The sequence below is a fragment of the Monodon monoceros genome, unplaced genomic scaffold (genome assembly GCF_005190385.1).
Source record: "Monodon monoceros isolate NGI ecotype Baffin Bay Population unplaced genomic scaffold, NGI_Narwhal_1 Super_Scaffold_18, whole genome shotgun sequence".
Taxonomy (NCBI): Eukaryota; Metazoa; Chordata; class Mammalia; order Artiodactyla; family Monodontidae; genus Monodon; species Monodon monoceros.
This window is the reverse complement of record NW_021703774.1, coordinates 145713126-145726569: the sequence shown is the minus strand read 5'-3', so window position 1 is coordinate 145726569 and position 13444 is coordinate 145713126. Positions and strand designations below refer to the sequence as shown.

At 55.5% G+C, this 13444-nt stretch overlaps 1 protein-coding gene across 4 annotated transcripts in view; it reads left to right on the top strand.

Moving 5' to 3' along the window:
• SZT2 (SZT2 subunit of KICSTOR complex) overlaps positions 1-13444 on the top strand; it is a 51165-nt gene that overhangs the window by 33366 nt on the left and 4355 nt on the right. For 3 of the 4 annotated variants that reach the window (XM_029227579.1, XM_029227577.1, XM_029227581.1), the window contains 24 exons: positions 637-766; positions 2682-2834; positions 2942-3044; positions 3134-3239; positions 3326-3437; positions 4069-4187; positions 4304-4468; positions 4749-4833; positions 4997-5161; positions 5250-5417; positions 5773-5936; positions 6356-6522; positions 6616-6713; positions 6802-6934; positions 7050-7180; positions 7312-7412; positions 7486-7662; positions 7862-8129; positions 8232-8311; positions 8396-8521; positions 8647-8846; positions 10768-10858; positions 11098-11178; positions 11261-11335. In XM_029227579.1, the coding sequence (XP_029083412.1) occupies positions 637-766; positions 2682-2834; positions 2942-3044; positions 3134-3239; positions 3326-3437; positions 4069-4187; positions 4304-4468; positions 4749-4833; positions 4997-5161; positions 5250-5417; positions 5773-5936; positions 6356-6522; positions 6616-6713; positions 6802-6934; positions 7050-7180; positions 7312-7412; positions 7486-7662; positions 7862-8129; positions 8232-8311; positions 8396-8521; positions 8647-8846; positions 10768-10858; positions 11098-11178; positions 11261-11335 (3198 nt within the window). The remainder of the gene's footprint in view (positions 1-636; positions 767-2681; positions 2835-2941; positions 3045-3133; positions 3240-3325; positions 3438-4068; positions 4188-4303; positions 4469-4748; positions 4834-4996; positions 5162-5249; positions 5418-5772; positions 5937-6355; positions 6523-6615; positions 6714-6801; positions 6935-7049; positions 7181-7311; positions 7413-7485; positions 7663-7861; positions 8130-8231; positions 8312-8395; positions 8522-8646; positions 8847-10767; positions 10859-11097; positions 11179-11260; positions 11336-13444) is intronic. The other variant, XM_029227580.1, reaches the window with a different exon arrangement.

The window sequence follows — 13444 nt, the reverse complement described above, 5'->3', positions numbered from 1 at the left end:
TGTTGATCCATCTTGGATGTTTTCTTTGACCCTTAGTTACTGGGATGCTATTACTCCCCAGGCTCCCTACAAACTGGGGAGCTCTCCCTAACCCACCCCCAGAGTGGGTTACTCTCTCGTCCCCTCCCAGTGTCTGTGAGATGCTCCCTCTCATTGCACTGTGCTACCATTTGGGACATGATAGTGAACAAGACAGAGGGAAACCCTGACTCTCTGGAGCTTATGTCAAGTGGAGGAGATAGACATGGAACAACTAAAACACACTAACTACTTCCGCTACAATTGTGAAGGCTTCTACAGAGGAAAAGCAGAGACTGGTGTGAGAGCGTATAACAGGGATCTGACCACCTGCAGTGTCAGGGAAAGCTGGGAAGAAGAGATTTTTTTAAGATGGTGAGCAGATTCTGGCAAAGAGGAGGGACAGGTGTTCCTAACTGGGCTTCAGTGCTCAGAGCCTGGAGCCCAGTGGCTGTCAGACGTCATCTCTGAGCTCCCAGTGGTTACAGGCGCTCTTTTCGACTTCTTACCCCCAGTGATAATGGGCGTTCTCTCCAGCCTTGGATCCCCCCTCACCACCCCCACCATTGTATGGGGGAATACTTCAGCTCCCTGAGACCTTGCTCCTTCTTCTCCCAGCGGCTGCTGCTTCAGGACCTTCATGACAGTCACGTGTGTAACTCTCTTCTGGTGGCTGAGAGTGAAGAAGATCTATGGCGCAGCGAGACGCCCTTCCACTCCCGTCAGCGGGTACCACTGCCCAGTGATGGTGGGTCCCACCCAGGAGCCTCCCTCCCCAGGGGATGCTGCTGCCCTTGCCTTTATCGAAGACTCTGTTGAGAAGCTGCGGGTAGAGTCACCATTACCTGGCCATCAGTGCCAGGTAATACAGGGAGGGCAAGGAGGAGAGGACAGAAAAGGATCACCAGGTTTGGCTGTTGCGAGTTCATCAGTGACTTTAGTGAAAATGCTTTCAGTGGAGAGACGGGAGTAGAAACCAGAGGAAATGGAAACATGAAAGGATGTTCGGGAAGAGGAGCTGGGACTAATTGGTCTTTCAAGTAGCCTGGCAGTGAAGGAGGAGACAAAGTAGATCCGGCAGAAACTAAAGGAAGGTGGGAGGCAAGGCAGGAATTTAAAATAAGGTAGAGACTTGAGCAACCTTATGTTCCACGGGAAAGAGCCAGCAGAGGGGGAGAAATACAGGAGAGAAGGTACACGGAAGAAGCCCCTGCTGTGACCTGTCTTCCTAAATGCACGCCTCTGCCTGGCCCTACCTTGTTTTCCAAAATGACCGTCTTTCCCCTGCAGGGTAATAGACAGGGCCGAAGAAGGGGGCAGGGGCATCGTGGACAAGCGGGCCAGGTCACGGGGGAGAAAAACAGAGGGGTGGAGCCTGAGGGCCGGTAGAAGGGTTTGCCTTCTGATTGGCTGTCCCTCCAGGCGGGCAGGCAGGCACAGAACCCTTCGGGGTTTCTGAGATTTCTGGTCGTGGTTAGGAAACGTGATAATCTGAGATTTCTGGTCGTGGTTAGGAAACGTGATAATCTACTCGAGATGGTAATTGAAGTCTCCGCATTTCTGCTCCCTTCTCTTACTCCTCATGACCTCTCACCCCAACTCACAGAGGAAAGCCGGATCATGCCATTCCTTTGCCATTGTCTCTCTGTTATAAAAGTCAGGTCACTCCTTATCTTTAACATTCTCAGCAAGTCTGTGGACGAACGTTCCTAACAGCTCCGGGAGAGTACATCTCTCAGCTCATCCTGGGATGTATTCCATATCAAAGCAGAATCCCCATAATTGATGGACTGCCCAGGGTTTTGAAGCATCTTCTGCAAATTGAGTATGAGCTGTGACAGCCAAGCACTTTTACTTCACAATGGCTCCCAGCAGCCCAGGACGTTAGGTCAGTCGGAACCCAGACCCAGCCCTTCCTCATTTTAGTCTCTCCATACGGTTTTGCTGAAACCCTTAGCAACCAGCATTCCATTCCAGACTCTGCAGCCTCCCAGGTATCCTGCATGCTGCTCACATCTGACAGCAGCTTCTCTGGGAAACCAAATTGCCACCTTGACCTACCGGAAGGTTCCTCATCGACCTGGAAACCTAAAAAGGGTGGATTGAGGCCATGGGCTATGGCCATGGGCTCTTGCGTAGAGCCACACTACCCTTTGGGTTCTCTGGGATAGCTGTCCTCCAAAGCACAGGACGTAGTTTCCCCCACTTTGCTGCACGTGTGTGTAAGCAGTCACGCCCTTTTTGTTCTAATGGGGTTATTGTTGCAACTCCCAATGAGCACACAAGGGGGGTGTATGTTGTGTACCCCGTATGTGTACATGTATATGTGTGTATATGTATATGTGTGTGTATATGTATATGTATATGTTGTGACAGGCTCAGAGTGTCTTGGCATTATCTTCAGGATTTTCTCATGCTTTGCCTTGCCTGACACCTTTTCTTAGCTCCTTCTCCACATCTCCCTGACATAGTTCTGAAAACCTTTGTGCTGTGACTTATCTTCCTAAAAGCATGGTCCTATCTTATTACCCAGAATGACCATCTATCCCCCCTGCAGAGTCATAGGCCCGAGGAGTAGGACAGGTAGGCCGGTTCACAGGTGAGAAGTCTCTGAGGGCAGAGGGCCGTGTCCCATTTCTGATCCACTGTCTCCCTTCCCCCAGATTACACTGCTGATGAGAGCTGTGGACCCCGAGGGTACCTAGCAGCCACCATGCAGTTTGTCCCTGGCCATTTCTCCTGTGACGTTGTGTGGGGAACCGTGATTCGAGTCCACTCACGCCTCAAAATGGGGCCCAGCATGGGGGTCTCTCGGGGTATGTGATTGACATGAGAGGGCAGGTAGAGTTCAGGGGAGTCGAGGTTGTGTGTGTGGGGGGGGATCTGGAGAAGGGAGTTTCCTAAACCCATGTTCCTCTCACAGCCATCCAGGCCCTGCGCTCTGTGCTCAATGCCTTCTCCGTGGTGAACCGGAAGAATATGTTTGTTTATCAGGAGCGAGCAACGAAGGCTGTATACTATCTGCGGTATGTGGGCCCTGAGAAGATGGGCTACAGCATGGGTTAAGGTTGGCGCAGGAGGAGGTATGTCCAAAGCCCTTGCCACTCTTTCCCAGGCTCCTGGAGACGTCCTGCAGTGAGCGGCCATGGGACGGCGATGCCCTGCCCCCGTCCCTAGCTCTGTCCCGAAGCCAGGAGCCCATCTACTCTGAGGAAGCCTCGGCATGTATCCCCCCACTCCCTGATGCCCCCGTGCTCCCTCATACTTTGCTCCCTGGAGCCGGGCCCTGACCAGAGTTTCCCTGCAGGGTCCTCGTTCCCCCCTGGACATGGCCTCCAGCCGAGGTTCAGATGCTGCTCGTCCTGTGGGCCAAGTGGACAGACATATCCAGCTGCTGGTGCATGGCGTAGGGCAGGCAGGTGAGGGCCATGAGGAGGGGTAAGGGAGTGAGCAGATGAGGTTCCAAAGTCCTCTGGGACTTCTCTTCTTCTTATGCCAGCTCATGCTATGCTCTGGGCTTCTCTCGAGCAGGAGCTGGGTGGGAAAGGACAGGCTCCTGGGGTGTTTAGGGGTAGGACCTGTCGCTAACTGAAATGCAGCTTAGGGGAGAGGAGCTGTAAAAGTTGACACCCAGGTGTCTGTCCTGGATGACTGTGTGGATAGATGGTGGTACCACTGGCCAGGTACTGGGGCAGGTTTGGGGTGAAGATGATGGGTTCGGTTTGGGATACGTTGAGCCTGAGGCATCCAGTAGGCAACTGGCTCATTTAATTTATTTATGGCTCAAAAGTGTGCACTAGTCTTGGGCTAAGACTGCGACATATGAGGTAGTTGCTATTATTATCCCCATTGTATTGAGGGGGACACCGAGGCTTTGAGAGGTTAGACTCACTTGTCCACGGTCATGTACGAGTAGCTTGGCAGAACCAGAACCTGGTGTTGGCCGCCTCTGGTGCACGGGAGTCTGTTTGAGTCTGGGGTTAAGGGCTGGGATGGGGGTAGCTGGATCCTCCGCCCGTGTCACCACCTTGCCACTGTGGCTGTGTCCAGGTCCCGAGATCACAGATGAGCTGGTGCGGGTTCTGCGTCGGCGCCTGGATGAGGCCACCCTGGACGTCATCACAGTCATGCTCGTTCGGAACTGCAAGTTGACGCCGGCTGATGTGGAGGTCAGCTCCCTCCCAGGCTCCCTGCATGGCTCCTCCCACGCAGCCAGCCGCAGGGACGGTCTCCGCGGGAACCTCTTCCTTCATCTCTGACTCCCCTTCCTTCCCTCTCTCTGCAGTTCATCCAGCCCCCAGGAAGTCTGCCCTCGGAGGTGCTGCATCTGGCGCTGCCGCCCTCCTGCAGGCCCTGGCTTCCTGCCCTGGCCTGGTACCTGCGGCAGAATCTGCTCATCTTCCTGCACTCGCCCAAGTACACAGACAGCAACAGCCGGAACCACTTCCAGGTGAGACTGCACGCACCTCTCCCCACCCGCTTGCACCAGGCCCTCCACCCACCACACACCCTTGCTGTGTAACTGTTTGCTACAGATGCCCCCTGCCAATGTACCTTTGCCCATGGACCTGTGTACACCCAGGCCCCCCTTCCCTGGCCTTTATTATCTACCTGTGTCTTCCTGTGCTTTTACGTGTAGCTGTCCGCCACTTCCCCTTGTGGGTACCCATTCCCTGATGGCATTTGTCCATTTGCCTGGTCTTAGTGCTCGGTGGCCGTTCTCTCCCCAGCATCCACTCCCACCACAGGGTGGCCTCCCCGACTTGGACATCTACTTGTACAACAAGCCTGGAGGACAAGGCACTGGGGGCAAAGGTACAGTGCAGGGCCTGGGCCCGTGGCACCACCAGGCATGGGAAAGCCTGTTCCTGTCTCGCGGCTGAGGGCCTTTCCCAGCCTTGCACCTGAGGGGGATTGGGTGGGGTGGGGCAGGGCCTGGAAGTCCCAGACCTGAGCTTTCCTGTGGATTTCTACCCAGGGGTCGCCTGCATCACTCTAGCTTTTGTGGATAAGGAGGGAGCCCCCATCTCACTGGCATCATGCCCCCCCTCTTCTCCGGGGCCCCCAGACCCACTGCAGGAGGAGGAATTTGAGCAGCTGACTCAAGTCACTCGCTGCCCAGTCGTGCCGGATAACTCTTCAGGTAGGGAAGCTTGGTCAGAGGAGGGGGTGTTTATTTAATGCTATGGAAACCAGGGCCACACTCAAGTGGCCCCCATTCTCTCCTCCAGCTCCGAACGGGGCCCCACGGCTTCGACTGGATGTGTGGGAAAAGGGGAACATCAGTATCGTGCAGCTGGAGGAGAAGCTCCGAGCAGCAGCTCGCCAGGCCCTGGCTGATGCCATCATGGAGCTCCGGCTGCTGCCAGCTTCACTATGTACAGAGGACACGTCCCCAGGTATGCAGAGTCTGGAGAACCTCACAGGTCTAGGTGCAAACGTGAGAGTCTGGGGAGACGTCGCAGAGGCCCCATCTGAAATACACATTCACAGTTGTCCATCACCTTCCCTGCATCAGCAAGGTGATACGCCTTGGTAGAAATGTATGCATGCTGGTCACTCACTCAGAGGCGGAATATATGGTCAGGAACTCCCTTCACACACACACAGCCATGCACCTTCAATTGCATATACTGCCATTCAGGAACAGGTAGAGTAAGTGGCACATCACTCTCTTACCAGTCTTGGGGCTAGATTGTCTGAAATGGGGATTGATAGTCAGTGACAGGAGTCTGTAATGTCTGGTGCCCACAGGAAGTCTCAAGAGCGGGTCATTGGAAACCAAGAGCCCTGCAGGCCGAGCTAGCATCTTTCCCCCTGGCCCTGGCCCTGGCCCTGGCCCTGGCCCTGGCCCTCGCCCTGGCGAGCCTGTGACACCCCCAAGCAAAGCTGGCCGACGTAGCTTCTGGGATATGCTGGTAATGGGAGAAAGGGAGGTGGTGAAGTTGACATCTGCCTTCTTGTCTGCCTCCTGTCTCCCCTACACGCCCCGCCCCAGATCTCCTGTTGTGTAAAACTGCTCTGTGCCTTGTATAGGAGTGTGCAGAGCGTGGCAAGTTCTCACCGATACAGAGAGTGCCTCAGCTTGTTAAGTGCTTTCACTTCCACTTTTCCTGTCAGATCCTCACAGCCTGCACGATTGCAGCAGGCCTTTCACCAGTGAGGTAGCTGAGGCTCCAGAAAGTTGAGCAGCCTGTCCAAGGCTGCTTGGCCAGCCTCCAGGGCCTAAACCCGGGCCTCCAAATCCTCCAGGCTCTTGTTACCGTCCATGATGCCTCCGTCCTCCGCCCCGTTCCCCTTCCCTTTAGCCCCTCCTCATTTACTGCATTGTTGCCAGAGTAAAACAGAATGTGGGGACTTGGGTTCCCCGAAAACGACTGATGACATTGTCCTGGATCGGCCAGAAGACACTCGGGGCCGGAGGCGTCACAAAACAGAGAGTGTTCGGACTCCCGGTGGGACTGAGCGGGCAGCAGGCCCAGAGTCTGGAGCCCAGAGACAAAGGTGTGTGTGTGTGGTCACAGGGGATGTTGGGTGCATGTAAACACAGCCGTCTTGTATGTGGGTGCAAGGCTGTTACTCCTGCTGTGTCTTCAGACGCAGGACCACACAGCTGGAGGAGGGTGAGGCAGGCACCCTGCAGCCTGTGTTTGCTCTTGTCGCTCAGCGCTGGATGGAGTTCATGGTTCAGATGGGTGAGACCCCAGCCCCCCTCCCACCCTTAAGCTCCTGCCCTGGTCCCCATGCCATAGCCCCACCGTGACTTCTGTGTCCTGGATCCAGGATGTGCCTCAGTGTCCAGGAGCTCCACTCACGTGGTGTCCCGGTTCCTGCTCCCATCTGTCCTGTCTGAGTTCACCACTCTGGCCACCTCGATGGCTGGAGACACCAGTGTCCGCATCTTTGAGCAGCATTTGTGAGTTTGGGGTCTCACGGAAGCTGAGGTAGGAGAGGTGGGGGCCTGGCCCAGGAGGAGATAACCAGGGAATGGGGCCATGGATGGTCTGCTTTCTGTCCGTCCCTCCCACTAGGGCTTCTGAGCCAGAGCTCTTCAGTCCTTGTTCCCTTGGACAGCTGGGCCCAACTCCCCGCCCGGCAGCTGAGCGGCATCTGCTGCTTCTGGGAAGGAACTTCTCGCAGTGGAGGAGACCCACCCAGCAGGGTGAGGCCACGGCCCGGAGGAGGGTGGGCTCAGAGTGACTGACCCTGGAGCCGCTGACCCCGTGGGACGCAGGGTGGGATCGAGGGGGATCGGCCCCCAGACCCTCATTTTGCCCCTCCCTGACCCCGTAGCTGCCAAAGCCGTACAGCGCTTCGAGCCAGGAGGCGACGGGAACTTGGGGCGAAATGCTCCCCGGCAGAGGTTCTTGCTGCTGGAGGTCATGGACAAGAAGGTAGACGTGGGGCCAGGGGCTGGCTGGGAGGAGGGGCTCCATGATCCCACTGACGCTGAGCCCTGACTTCCAGCTGCAGCTGCTGACCTACAACTGGGCCCCAGACCTGGGGGCGGCCCTGGGCCGAGCACTGGTTCGCCTCGTGCAGTGGCAGAACGCACGTGCCCATCTCATCTTCTGCCTCCTCAGCCAGAAGCTTGGGCTCTTCCACCACTACGGCCAATTGGACTTCCCAGTGCGTGACGAAAAGGTGCCTGCTGCTCAGGTTCCCTCCTCTCCTGAGTGGTCAGCTAAAGGAAGTAGCAGTTCGGGAACAGGAGAGGGAGGGGACAGGCTGAGGGCAGGGGCAGTGGGGAGGGAGAGTCTGAGAGAGGAGGCCACGGGGGCGGTGGGCGAGGAGGTCTGAGGGCAAAGGCCATGGACCCATTGTGAGGCTCCGTCTCTCTTAGGAGCCAAACCCATTCCTGCTGCCGACCATGGAAGCAGAGACCCTCATCCGGAGTGCAAGCCCCCCTCTGAGCCGCGAGCAGGGACGGCTGAGTGGGTCCTCTCGGGGTGGGGGCCCCCTTTCCCTGGACACATTCCCCTTCGATGAGGCCCTAAGGGATATCACGGCCGCCCGCCCCAGCTCCTCCCTCGGCCCTGTGCCCAGACCGCCCGATCCTGTCACCTACCATGGACAACAGTTCCTGGAGATCAAGATGGCAGAGCGCAGAGGTGAGGGCGCTGAGCCGGGAAGCGGGCAGGGCAATCTGTGGAGTCTGGCAGGGCCAGGGGTGGCCATTCCTGGGGGCCGCTACTAATGCCTCCAACCCCCAGAACTGGAGCGCCAGATGAAGATGGAGAACCTGTTTGTAACGTGGCAGCAGCGCTCCGCCCCAGCCAGCATGCCCATCAGTGTGAGTGGCCAACCCGCGTCCTCTGGGAGCGTCCCATGACCCTGCCCTGGCCACCGCCCCAGTGCTCACTGCCCATTTCCCCAGGCCGGGGAGCTGGAGACCCTGAAACAGTCATCCCGCCTGGTGCATTACTGTGCGACGGCCCTGCTCTTCGACCCCGCAGCCTGGCTGCATGGGCCCCCAGAGACCTCTGGGCCCCCGGAGGGGCAGGTGAGGCTCCAGACTCTGGATTTCTCCTGTGGGACCTCCCTTTACCCAGCGGGGACCTCCATTCCTCCACCCCTGCTAGGGTGGTTGACGGTGGGTAGAGCCTTTCTTAACCTCCACTCCCACAGCGGCGCCACCGCCCTGAGTCAGGGTCTGGGAGCCGAGAGGCCTCCGCCAGCTGCGACTCCTCGGATGGGCCTCCACCGGGCGCCCGGGAGGAGCCTTGGCTGAAGGAGCTGAGCTTGGCTTTCCTGCAGCAGTACGTGCAGTATCTGCAGAGCATGGGCTTTGTGCTGGTGCCGCTGCGGCCCCCCTCGCCCGCCCGCAGGTGAGCGCGTCTCGTCTCCCCACCCTCCTCTCTTCCTCCTCAGCAGGTGAGGCCCCACACACCCTTCCTCTTGGGTCCTATTTGGGTAATTTGGGCCTTGCGTACATCCATCTCATCAGGCCCGCACACACACGTGAGGATCTGGGACACCTACCTGCAGCCCTCAAGCACATTCCGTAAGCCTCACACATCTCGTGGAACTCATGGCCACGTTCATACACAAACTGGGTACATTTTCACAGAGCTGCTTGCCCATGTGTGTCTTCTGTGCTTTCACGCTGGTGTCCATCCACACACACCAGTCCTGTACAAGCTCTTGGACGTGGGTCTTAATGATTGTTGTCCTGATCACCTCCTGACCTCTCCAGAGATTTACATAGTTCCTGGCCCAGGAAGTTCTTTTCTCACCATGTTTTTTTGTTTGTTTTGTGTTTTGTTTTTTTCTCACCAAGGACCCCTGCAATGGGCCTACTCGCATCACTGTCCTCTGGCCTGTTCTTGGTCATGTTCACTCACTGGCCAGTAGTGAGAGGTCTGAGTCATGGGAGGTAGTAGACAGCTCCTCTGGCAACACCTTCCATCTCCCCAGAACGCAGTGAAAACTCTGCAACCACCTTTCCCATCCTGTGTCAAGTCTCAAATTCCCATTTCTATGGCCCGTGCCCTATGCCCCTCTCAACGTCTGAGCCTCCAGATTCTATGTTCCCAGCTCCTTCCCAGTGGCTGCATGGGAAAATGTCTGTTCGTGTTATGCTGTTGCTTTCGTGTATCCAGATGTGTGAGTTTGTTTTCTCCCTCCTCTCTGCTTTCAGTTTGATACTTTTTCAGACTAGTAAATATAAGTTGTACTTCCTTACTCAAGACGCCCTCTTGGCCCAGAAAGCCAATTCCAACTCCTAAGCATTTTTGTAACCAGCTCTCTACCTCCCAGGCCTCCCTCTCATTTCCAGGCCTTAGGAAGAGAGGACAGGCCTGCGCCTCTGGGACATTTCATTCAGCACCCCTCTCATTTCTCAGTGACAGACCCCAGGAGGAGCTCTCTGCTCATTGCCCTCCACAGCCAGTTCCCAGCTGTAGGGATTTCTCTGGAGTTCGCATCCTTCCCATTCAGTTATGTTCTTCCCAGAAATCAGAATTCCCTTTTAAAACCAAAGATACTAGGATTAAAAATATGTTTCTAGAGGAGAATCTAAAGTCAGGCCTTCCTTCCTCTCCAGTCTCTAACCATCACCAATCACTAGTTAGGTCTGGTCCCTATTTCCTTGAGGATTAAGTGGGACATTTCTTGCCAGAGGCTTTGAACCCCCAGCAGGAGTTCCAGTGGTTTATAGCTCCTGAGTATGAGTGCGTCCCACTGGCCCTTTCTACCTTGTCCTCATTCACAGTATTTCTCTTTTCCCTTTGCCTCTGAGTTGAGAAATGAAGAACAGCAGGCCTGTGGAACACTGAAAATGCCCTTCCCGGGTCAAAAGAGAACCCCTTTCCCTCCCAGGGGAACGTCCCTAACCAGGGCATCAAGCATATCTGCTTGCACTTTCCCCATGAGCCTTAGGCAGACGCCACGCTCCCCTCCCTTGCTGTCCACGGTAAGCAGGTGTCTCCATCCGCTCATAAGTGGCCCCCAGTCACAGCAGCCTCTGCGGCTCTGCCCTCACCCTCTCACTGGAGGAGAGGGGCCTGGTCTCCGCCCCCCTTAGAGCAGCAGCCGCTGTGGAGAGCCCCCCCACATTCGAGCCCTGGACTCCTGGCCTAGCCTTGCCACTTACCCACCGTGGAACCCCAGGCAGGTTCTTCCCTTCTCTGGGCCTGTCTCCTCTCCTGCAGAACGATTCCACGTGAAATGGGTTCTGGGTCTGATAGCCGTGACCCTTCACCCCACTGGCCTGCCTCACCCCCTTGTCCCTCTCTTCCTTTTCTGCAGCACCAGCCGGCTGCGGGCCATGGCTATCCTTGGAACAGAAGGTCGGGGCTCCTTCTCCTGCCCGAAAGCCAAAACTGAAGGGAGCCCCAAGGTAACACGTCGTCGTGTTCCTTCCCCAAGAGTGAAATCAGTGATGCCTCAGACACCAGCATCACTGATCCTGAATTATTTGCCCAAGGCCTAAAGCGGGGGGCTCTGGGTGATGACTGAGGTCATTGATCCCAGCCTGACACCATTAAAGTCACTGACCCAGGGGACTTTTTCCCCGATGGTCCGACGCTGGTGAGCCCCCTGCCTTTGCCCCTGAACCCGTCTTTTTCCTTTCTGCAGAGCACTGGCTCTCCCGTCACCACGTACCACCTGCAGCGGGCACTGCCTGGGGGCATCATCCTCATGGAGCTGGCCTTCCAGGTGAGCAGAAGGAGCTCTACATGGGGAGAGCCAGGCCCACCTGTCTCTCGCCCTCCTGACCTCATCTTCGTCCTCTCTCCAGGGCTGTTACTTCTGTGTCAAACAGTTTGCCCTGGAATGTTCCCGAATCCCCATGGGGCAAGCTGTCAACTCCCAGGTATGTGGTGGGGACGGAGGGCCGTGAGGTCTCAGGCGTAGTCAGTGCAGCCCCAATGACCACCTGGTGCTGCAGGCGTCTGGGCCATTCCAGTGCTCTGCCTTCCTCAGGCACCAGTCTTACTCTGTGGTAGTCTAGACCTGTATTCAGCCATGGCACTGGGGGCAGAAGGCAGTGCAGCACAGTGGCTGGTCTGGCCCTGTGGTCATTCTGGCACTGACCATACATGGGTAGACAGTGAGGACATTTGAGCAGAGCGGGTAATCTGACACATGTGTGGGTCGGTGCCATGGGCAGTCCCGGCCTCGTCTAGGGCTGGGGACAACCTGGCACTGTCCATATAGTCACTAACACTCAGAATGTGGACTAGAGTCCCCACCCACACAGCACAGCCCCCCACACTCAGTTGTTATTTCTGTCCCTGTCTGACTGCCTGAAGGCAGGGCTTCTGCACCCCATGAGGTTCTGAGCACTCAAGAGGGCTCAGAAAGAATGAGTCGCGACTGAGTGTGGTCAGAGACCCAAAGCCCTCCAGCCTTGAGTGAGTTCAGCCCCTTCGTTGTTTGGCTTCTGCCTTCCTTGTGCCTCGAGTTGAGATTCGGAGAGATCAGGGTCTGACTGGGTGCAGTCCGTCGCCCTCCAGTACAGATGGCACACACTCTTCCCGTATCTGGACAGCTCAGATCCAGCCCACAGGTGTGGATGCCTGGTCTAGTCATCACAGGATAGTGAGATCCAGGAAAGCTTGGTGACTTTAGTGCAGGAACCTACCTGGCCCAGGGCACAGAAGGGAGATTGGACAGGCAGGTACCCTTTCACACTTTGCTGTAGTATTGGCGGGAAGGACCCACCCCATTATTCTCTTGAGCTTCCTGAAGTCCTGGCTGCCCTGCCCCCTGATCTCCATCCAGTTTGGCTCTCTCTGCACCTACATATCTAATCTCTAACCTCACTTAGATTTCTAAGTTGCTTTATTATAGCTATTACTTATTTATTAACTGCTTAGTATACATGCTAAGGGAAGAGGAGAATTTTACTCCTACTGTACAGATAAGGAAACTGAGGTTCACGGAGGTTAAGTGATGTGCCCCAGGGCACACAGCTAGTTGCTGGCAGTACTAGGGTTGCAAGCTGGGTCTCTGACTCTGAGGCTTATCCTTGGTTACCGCAGTTTATCACGCAGCTCTAAATTTATGAGGACCTTTCCTTTATCTCCATGGTAGATGAGGAAACTGAAGCAGAGAGGTTGTGACTTACCCAAGGTCACGCAGCTACTCTGACTTCTAGGCAACTGCTGCTTCTACAGTCACTGATTTCCTTTCCTGTTAATTTTTATGCCCTGTGCCCCCAAGGGCACGGTCAGGTAGATTCTGCCATTCTGGCATCACCTATCCAACTGTTAACACACTCTCAGTAACGCTGATGTACACCAAGAGAAGCACCAGCTCTGTGTCTCTGCCCTCCTTTCTTCCTCCATCAGTGGTTCGTTCGTTCATTCATTCATTCACAGATGAATTAGAGGAGGCCAGCCCTGGACTAGCCTTGGCAGGATGTCCCAGATGAAGCTTTACAAATGAGTGGGAGTTAGCCAGCTTTGGGGACCAGGGGGAGCAGCATTCAGGCAAAGAGAACAGCAGGTACAAGAGTGTAGAGAAAATATGTAGTATACGTCGCAAGAGCAAGTAATTTGATGAGAAGATAAAGCCGGAGGGATGGGAAGCGACCGGGAAAGCCTTTCTAATAGTGAGTAATTACACACCTGGCCTACCCTGACCACCCTGTTTAAAACCACACCTGCTTTATTTACTGCTTGATTTTCCATAACCATCTACTAACGTGCTATTTACTCATTTACTCTGCCTAATGTTTATTGTCTTATCTCCCCACTACAAGACTGTAAGCTCCTTGAGGGTAGGGGTTTGTATCCCCAGCAACTAGAACAGTACCAGGTAGGCACGTGGGAGGCACTCGACAAGTATTTGTTACATGAGTGAATCTGTGCCAGACTTGAGTGGAGACTGGGATACAGAGTAAAAAAGGTTCACGTCTCAAAATGGTCAGTTCATGTAAACAGAGTTACAACACTGTATAATGTAATGAGGAGGGCTT